At 51.3% G+C, this 8,561-nt stretch overlaps 1 protein-coding gene across 1 annotated transcript; it reads left to right on the top strand.

The window, feature by feature from the left end:
- The first annotated feature begins 5,132 nt into the window (after positions 1 to 5,132).
- On the top strand, positions 5,133 to 7,824 carry C3H5orf60 (chromosome 3 C5orf60 homolog). Its single transcript, XM_030927658.1, is given in 7 exon segments — positions 5,133 to 5,225; positions 5,227 to 5,352; positions 6,071 to 6,128; positions 6,664 to 6,724; positions 6,954 to 7,295; positions 7,675 to 7,790; positions 7,793 to 7,824. Coding segments are annotated over 7 exon segments (828 nt in total).
- The last annotated feature ends 737 nt before the right edge of the window (positions 7,825 to 8,561 follow it).

Genomic DNA, 8,561 nt, shown 5'->3' with positions numbered 1-8,561 from the left:
GGGTTCCACCCCAGAGCCCACCTCATCAGCACTGTGTTCTCACCATCTGAGCACCAGCCCAGAGGAAAAGAAGAGAGAAAGGGTGAGGCTGATCCCCCAAGCAAAATGGAAATGCCTCCACCTCCCACCCTCAAAAGCAGCCAACAATGGACCCTGGGCACCGGGGGCCTCATAGGGAGTTGTTTGCATCACAGTAAAATCTACAAAGTTCCCACGGTGCGTGAGTGGATGCTTCCTCAACACGGGAATGTCCGGCTGCCCCAAGGAATCTCCGGTAATGTCGAGATCTTTGAATAGGAGCAAGGGATCAAGGCCGACGGCATCTCTGAGGGCCTCAGTTTCCATCCATGAGGGCAAGCTCCCCTTTGGGAATCTGGGTTATGGTTCCCGAGATGGGGACAAGAGGCCTGCACTGACGGCTGTATTTACAAAAATCCATCAAGTAAACACGCCTGTGAAAGTCAAAGCAGCACAGCAGCTCACCGGAAAGGTGAAGGTTTCTCTCATCACACCCATAGAGCTAAGGGGGCGGGGTGGGGGCAATCCCATTGCACGCGTGTGCTCTGTGCACTCACAGCCGCCCCTCCTCTGCTCTCTGCCTCCCGATTTGCGTAGTGAGAGGCAGACACCAGGCTTGAATCAGGAGGGCCAGCGCCCTGTCCCAGTGAGTTTGGGTCTTGAGACAGTGAGTAGCCAGGGTGTAGAGAGGAAGGGATTTATCGACAGTTATCTGACTTTGATTCTTGAGCTCAACAGGGAGAGTTTGAATAACAGGGGCCACCGATACTAACATGTGTTAAACAGAGAAACTGCTTCTCATATTTGATAGGCAATAAATGTTGCATTTATTTTATACTTCTAAGCGAAGTCTCATTCTCACTTGCTCATTTTCCGAGAGTGAGAAAGCCCAAGATCTCATGGCCCTTCCCCTTCCTCGGGTTATGGACACCAGGGCCCTGGGGACTGCAGAGTTGGGGAGGTCTCCTGGGAGTCATGGGGGCCATGGAGGAGAGCGGAGGAGAGAATGCTGTTCTTGCGTGTGATCAGGTGGCTGTCAGATCCCCGCTCCTACATTCAGTAGGGAGTGACCTTCGGAAAATTATGTAACCTCTCTAAGTCTCGGTTTTCTCATCTGAAAAATGCAGCTGATGGTAATAATCCTCATCCAGGAGAACAGTATTTGTTGATCATCCTCATGGCATTCTTTTTAAGAGCTTCACTGCACTCCATTATATGGGCATTAAATTATTAATTTATTGTGTGCAATCTCAGCTCACTGCAACCTCCACCTCCCGGGTTCAAGCGACTCTCCTGCCTCAGCCCCCCGAGTAGGTGGGATTACAGACGTGCGCCACCACGCGCCTGGCTAATTTTTGTATTTTTAGTCGAGATGGGGTTTCACCATGTTGGCCAGGCTGGTCTTGAACTCCTGACCTCAGGTGATCCGCCCACCTCAGTCTCCCAAAGTGCTGGGATTACAGGCCTGAGCCACCACTCCGGGCTCATAGACCTAAATGTAAAACACATTTGTTGAACGCCACGCAACCAGCAGCTTTGCTGTCACCACCAGAGGGACTCACATGATTTGGAGAATTTTCAAACAGGGATATTGATGCAAACAAACAGGAAGGACCAGTAGCTCTGCTCGTCTCCCCAGAGACCAGAACCTGCCCAAACCACCCAGCATCCCTGACTGATGACGGTGCCTGCGTGCATGTGAAGAGAAGACACGGCAAGGGGAGATGCCTGTGGAAAGCAGATGGCCTGAGCACTGTGCGCACGCCCCAGTCCACGGGGAGATCCATCAGCAGCAATGGAAGCCTCACCGACTCAAGGTGTTAGTGCACAAATTTACACAACTGTTGGCGGAATACCACGCATGCAGATAAAGGAGTGGTTCCTGGGAAGCCATACGTAAGAACAAAAACAAACAAAAAATGAGCAGAGGCGGCTGTGGCTACACACTGCTGACCAAATTTACAAATTTAGTACGGGCAGGTTACAAACAAATGAACAAAACAGTAACAACAATTCTCAGGAGAAAAGAATCAGAATCCAGCATAGAACAGTCTATAACCTAAAGCATCCAGTGTTCAATGATAAGTTACAAGACAAAAAGAATCAGGAAAGTGTGGGGGGAACCAGTCTATAGAAACTGTCTTTGTGTCCCTAGATGTCACTCTTAGCAAACAAAGACTTCAAAGCAGTTACTGTATGTTAAAAGAACTAAAAAAATGGCCAGGCATGGTGGCTCATGCCTGTAATCCCAGCACTTTGGGAGGCCAAGGGGGGCGGATCACTTGTGGTCAGGAGTTCGAGACCAGCCTGACCAACATTGAGAAACCCCGTCTCTACTAAAAATACAAAATTAGCCAGATGTGGTGGTGCATGCCTGTAATCCCAGGTACTCAGGAGGCTGAGGCAGAAGAATCGCTGGAACCTGGGAGGCAGAGGTTGCAGTGAGCCGAGATCATGCCATTGCGCTCCAGCCTGGGCAACAAGAGCGAAACTCCATCTCAAAAAAAAAGAAAAAGAAAAAGAAAAATGACTTATGAAACATCAAGCACAACGTTTGTAGAATGAGAGCCTCAGAAAGAAAGAAAAGGGGAAAGAATTATTTATAGAAATAATGACTGAAAACTTACAAAATTTGATATAAAACATTAAATCGATAGAATCAATGTTTACTTCTAGTAAAATAAAAACCCAGATATCCACTCCTACACACCTTGTGTCAACCTATGAAAAGACAAAGAGTAAACATTGAAAACAATAAGACAAGAACTTCTCTTGATGCACAAGAGCACCACGATAAAATTAGCCACTGATTTCTGATCAGAAACAATGGTGAGACCAGGCACCGTGGCTCACACTTGTAATCCCAGCACTTTGAGAAGCCAAGGCGGGTGGATTACCTGAGGTCAGGAATTCAAGACCAGCCTGGCCAATATGGTGAAACCCCGTCTCTACTAAAAACACAAAAATCAGCTGGGCATTTTGGTGTGTGCCTGTAATCCCAGCTACTCGGAGGCTAAGGCAGGAGAATCGCTTGAACCTGGAAAGCAGAGGTTACATTGGACTGAGATCACGCCACTGGGCAACAAACAGAGGGAGACTCCATCAAAAAGAAAGAAAGAAGGAAGGAGAGAAGGGAGGGAGGGAGGGAGGGAGGGAGGAAGAGAGAGACAAGGAGAGGGAGAGAGAGAGAGAGAAAACAAGAGAGAAAGATGGGAAGACAATGGGATGACATAGCCAAAGAATGAAAGAAAAAAAAATTGTCAACTAAAAATGCCATGTCCAACAAATCTATCCATTAAAAATAAAAATATTCCCAGATAAAGACAGAAAATTTGCTGCCAGCCGTCCTAACTTACAAGAAATACTAAAATAGCCGGGCGCGGTGGCTCAAGCCTGTAATCCCAGCACTTTGGGAGGCCGAGGCGGGCGGATCACAAGGTCAGGAGATCGAGACCATCCTGGCTAACACGGTGAAACCCCGTCTCTACTAAAAAGTACAAAAAACTAGCCGGGCGAGGTGGCGGGCGCCTGTAGTCCCAGCTACTCGGGAGGCTGAGGCAGGAGAATGGCGTGAACCCGGGAGGCGGAGGTTGCAGTGAGCTGAGATCCGGCCACTGCACTCCAGCTTGGGCGACAGAACGAGACTCCGTCTCAAAAAAAAAAAAGAAAGAAATACTAAAATAAAGCTTTTTAAACTGAAAGAAAGGCTTGGTTCTTCTATTTGAAAATACTGAATTGATTTGTCAGTTCAGGGTATGTGTGCGTGTGTGTGTGCCGAATATTCCAAACTGTCTCATACACTTTAACTTTTATTGATTTTAGAAGCAAAAATATTGCAAATACATAAAAATATCCTTGGAAGGCTTAATTAGTTCAATTTTTATACTTTTTTTAGTCCTATGAATTTTAATAATAAAATTGATTATTAAAGAATTGATTTAATTCTCTAAGAATTGATTTAGTCTTTGATTAATAAATGATTTAATCTTTGATTAAGTCTAGCTGAAGATGTAAAGATTAACTGAAATAAAAATTATAAAAATTTTATTCAGGCCGGGTGCGGTGGCTCACGCCTGTAATCCCAGCACTTTGGGAGACTGAGGTGGGCGGATCACGAGGTCAGGGGATCGAGACCATCCTGGTTAACACGATGAAACACTGTCTCTATTTAAAAAAAAATACAAAAAATTAGCCGGGCGTGTTGGCGGGCACCTGTGTTCCCAGCTACTCGGGAGGCTGAGGCTGGACAATGGCGTGAACCTGGGAGGCAGAGCTTGCAGTGAGCCGAGATTGCACCACTGCACTCCAGCCTGGGACACAGCAAGAGTCTGTCTCAAAAAAAAAAAAAAAAAATTATTCAAAACTCACAATGATAGTGTTTATACAAAGAAGTATAAAAAGTAAGCTCTAGCCAGGCACGGCGGCTCACACCTGTAATCCCAGCACTTTAGAAGGCCAAGGAGGTTGAGACCATCCTAGCTAACACGGTGAAACCCCATCTCTACTAAAATCCCAAAAAATTAGCCAGCTGTGGTGGCGGGCACCTGTAGTCCCAGCTATTCGGGAGGCTGAGGCAGGAGAATGGGCGGAGCTTGCAGTGAGCTGAGATCGCGCCACTGCTCTCCAGCCTGGGTGACAGAGTGAGACTCTATCTCACAAAAAAAAAAAAAAAAAAAAAAAGGAAGCTCTATGTCTGAGTTGATGCAAGGCAAGGACATATTGTGTGGCAAAGTTAGAATTGCTGGCAAAGGAGACCCTAGAACAATAATCCCCGGAAATAACAGAAATTTCAGGGACAAATCCAGATCTTTGAAAACTGTGAAATTGAGGGAGCCTGAGCAGAGATCTCCAAGGAGCCAGGTACCATCTGTGTGCCAGGGTGAGAGGACAGAAAACGGACCAGGTCTGTCTCTGACAGGTTGAGCAGGTGGAGTGGGAAGGAGGGATCTGGAAGGCCAGGAGGGTGAAGGGAACTGTAGGGGTGGGTGGTGGTGGGCAGGGCTGGGATTTAGCCTCCTCCTCCCACTGCCCACCCACCCTTAGGAGCCCTTTGTGAGGGGGAGGCCCCAGCTCTGTGATGTGGGCCTGGGCCCCAATAAATACTTCCAGAGGGGATGCCCAGGGCTCAGTAGCCTGAGGACAGCAGTGCAGCTGACATGGATATTCTCTTTCCTCTGAGTGTTATTGATACAGAGCTGTGCCCCAGCCCCTGTTCCCCAGATCATCCATCTCATCCTCTTCGTTGGGTTTAGCCTGGTGTTCCTCATCATCTTAAGCCCCTACTTTCCCAGGGAGCCGTCCTCAGTGCCTCCCAGAGAGGAGAACAGCGAGAACGTAAGGAGCCCTCAGCCCACACCCAGCAGAGAATGATTCTATTTTTCCTGCTCTCTTTTCCACTTTTCCAAATCAAGCAGAGGCGCTCCTATGATGGGAAGTCTCATCCCTCTAGGGACAGCAGGGCAGGCAGGGGTTGGAGTGGGCATAGGATTTCCATCCCAAGCTCCCAGACCATCCATGGGGTGCACAGGAGGCATCAGAGCAAAAACAAACCCCGGGACTCAGCGGCGAGGACCCGGTCATGAGAGGGGTGAGGTCTCTGTGGGACGACAGGCCCTGAGCCCGGGCTCATCAGCCGCCTTCCCGGGCAGGTGCCTCGGGGCCCGGCCTCTGTGTGGGGTGCTCTGGCGGCTCTGCTGAGCCCCTGAGAGCCTCCCACCTGAGCCTGGAGTCGCCTCTGGCCTCCTCGGAGGCAGAATCCTCCCCGCCAGCTCAGAGGCTCCTGCAGATGCAAGTGTGTGTGTTTCCCAAGCAGCGGAACAGGGACCGAGGACGCCCAGGGCGGGCCTCACATAGAAAACCCCTCCGTGCTTTTCAAAGAAGGAAACCAGAACAGGTTACTACACACTTTAGAAACGAGTGAAAGGAAAGAGAAGCACACAGGGCTCCATGAGCTGGGCGGAGAAAGTGTGTCATTCGTGAGCACTGTGAGTCTGCAGCTGTGGGGCAGGAGACTGAGACCCGGCCTGCGCCCTCACTCTGTCTTGTCTCTCAGGATCAAGGTGAAGTGGGGGAATGGCTCAGGATCGGAAATAAATATATCACCTGGAAAGGTAAGTCTCTGAGAGTCCCAGAAGCCCCAGAGATGACAGCTTCACCTGTTCCTAGGAACAAGCACCAAGTCTCCTAGGGAGTCATTTGCAGAGGCCTGATGGGGAAGCTCCTGGTAAGGCTAATGGAACCTGGGATATGTCTCCCATTCCCTGCTGGGATGAAGCCTCGGGGTCCAGGGAGCAGGTGTTGCCCAGGAGGGGACTGTGTGGGGGAGGGGACCAGAGACCACCTGGACATGCTGGAAGGGATGCAGGTCTATGTGGGCAGCTGTTTAACATGGCTGAGTCCTCTTTGAGACTGCCCCTGTCCTCTCTCCCCAGGAGGTGGCATGTCGGGAAGCACTTTGTAAATGACAAAGTGCTGGCCCCCAGGCACCTGGCTCTCACTCTTGGGGCCATGTGGCCTTGGACAGGGATGCTGGGGCTCCAGGGTCTGATCCCCGATCCCGGGGTCTCCCCTAAGGGCACATGCACTCAGCCTCCTGTAAGTCCCAGTTCCCTCCCTCGCCACCATAACCCATCTCCTGCTTTCCAGATTGCAGAAGTCTCTTGAAAGAATTGGAGAACCTTGAGTTCTACACTTTCCTGTCGAAAAAGTGAGGCTCTTTCCCCTTCTCTCCAGTGTCCTCCTTCCTACCAGGACCTAGGATGCCAGCCCAGGGCCTGGGGCTGATCTGGGAGGGGAGATCACAGCCGGGATATCATTAAAGCCCTGGGGCAGGGGTAGGCAGAGCTTTGTGAAGTCAGCATGGGGGGCCCTGGAGAGGCGTGGGCCGCAGGGGCCCAGTGCTCCCGGCTGCAGCCTGTGCCTCCTGTCTGCTGCAGGTGCCTGAGGAAGCTCCTTGTTGAGGGCAGCTCCCATCACCTTCCACGCCAAGCCCGCTCGGGGTCAGTGTACAAACGAACGTCTGTGAGGAACCACCGGCCACGTGGGGGACGTGGGAAAGCTTCTCCCACCAGATTCCATGTGTCCCCGCGGGCTCCCCCGGCTCCTCTGGCCTCCGCGCCGTCATCAGTCCTGAAGACCTCTGTAGGGTCCTTTGAGTCTCTGTCATCCCTGAGCTCCTCCAAGCCACCAGAGCCTTTGCATCCCCTGAAGCAGCCTTCACACCAGCCACCTGTGAGCACCCTATCACCAAACATGACCACCTCCGCAGAATCCTTGGGGTATCTGTCATCCCTCAGCTCCTCCCAGCGACCAGAGCCTTTGTGTCCCCTGGAGTGTCCTTCCTCCAGGCCACGTGGGCATTCCTTTCCCCGACGACGGAATCCTGGCTGGGTGTCCTGGACCGACTCCACGCAGGCTGATTCCGAAACTGACGCCACAATATGCCCAATGTGCAAGGCCCCTGCGCACTCCTGTCGACACAGCTGGTGGGTGCCTTCTAGTCCTCGAGTGATCCGAGGCGTTGGTCGCCGCAGTGATCTCGACCTGGGCCTCTCCTGGAGGCAGGAGGCTGCTAGAGCCTGGTGCCTCTGCACCTCCTCACAGTACCCATTCGAGCACCTTAATCTCCCCACCCACCTACCAAAGGCTTCCTTCTAGGGAGACCCCGCATGAGGGCAGGTGGAGGCAGGGACCCCTCTTCCCTCAGCTTGGATGTGCCAACACTGCTGGACGCACAAGACACCAAAATCCCAGACACTCCCATGGACACGGCACATCGACATCCAGGAACAATTGGGAATCTCCTGAGGACAACTTGGAGGCATGTCCCCTCATTTGGGCACTCCACAGATGCTAGAAACACGTGTTGTAATGGATTGGGAGAGGCGGAGACAGGGTCTAAACCTCCAGTCCCTGGAGCCCGTAAATCTGCTTGGGAGGCTTGGCCCGCACAGAGACTTCTTCCACAGCGCTGCACACAGAGACCTGCCACTGCAAAGCAAAGACCTCCCGCAGAGATCTCCGAGTGTCCGTTCTTCCTTCCTAGAGGATCTGAACTCACTTAGAAAATTGCCAGCACAGGAGGGATGACATCAGCTGTGCCCCCACCGGAGAACCCAGAGACTTTGGGTCATTGTCAACATTGTCGCTAGAATGGACTCTGCTAGGGAAGAGGCTCAGGAATTGTTGGTCTTTTCAATGCCATTCTTTCCTAACAGCGCTGCAGATTCCATGTGTAACCTGCAAACTTCTGTTATCTGCAGTTCCCTGACCCACAGTTTAGAGAATCACAATTTTTTTTTCTTTTTTCTTTAGATGGGATCTCACTCTCTTGCTCAGGCTGGGGTGCGGTGGCACCATCTTGGCTCATCACAATCTCCGCCTCCCAGATTCAAGCCATTCTCCTGCCTCAGCCTCCTGAGTAGTTGGGATTACAGGCGCGTGTCAATGCACCCAGCTAATGTTTGTAATTTTAGCCTAGAGAGGGTGTCACCACGTTGGCCAGGCTGGTCTTGAACTCCTGACCTTGAGATATCTGCCCACCT

The sequence above is a fragment of the Rhinopithecus roxellana genome, chromosome 3, assembly GCF_007565055.1.
Source record: "Rhinopithecus roxellana isolate Shanxi Qingling chromosome 3, ASM756505v1, whole genome shotgun sequence".
Classification (NCBI taxonomy): domain Eukaryota; kingdom Metazoa; phylum Chordata; class Mammalia; order Primates; family Cercopithecidae; genus Rhinopithecus; species Rhinopithecus roxellana.
This window is presented reverse-complemented; position numbering and strand designations above follow the sequence as displayed.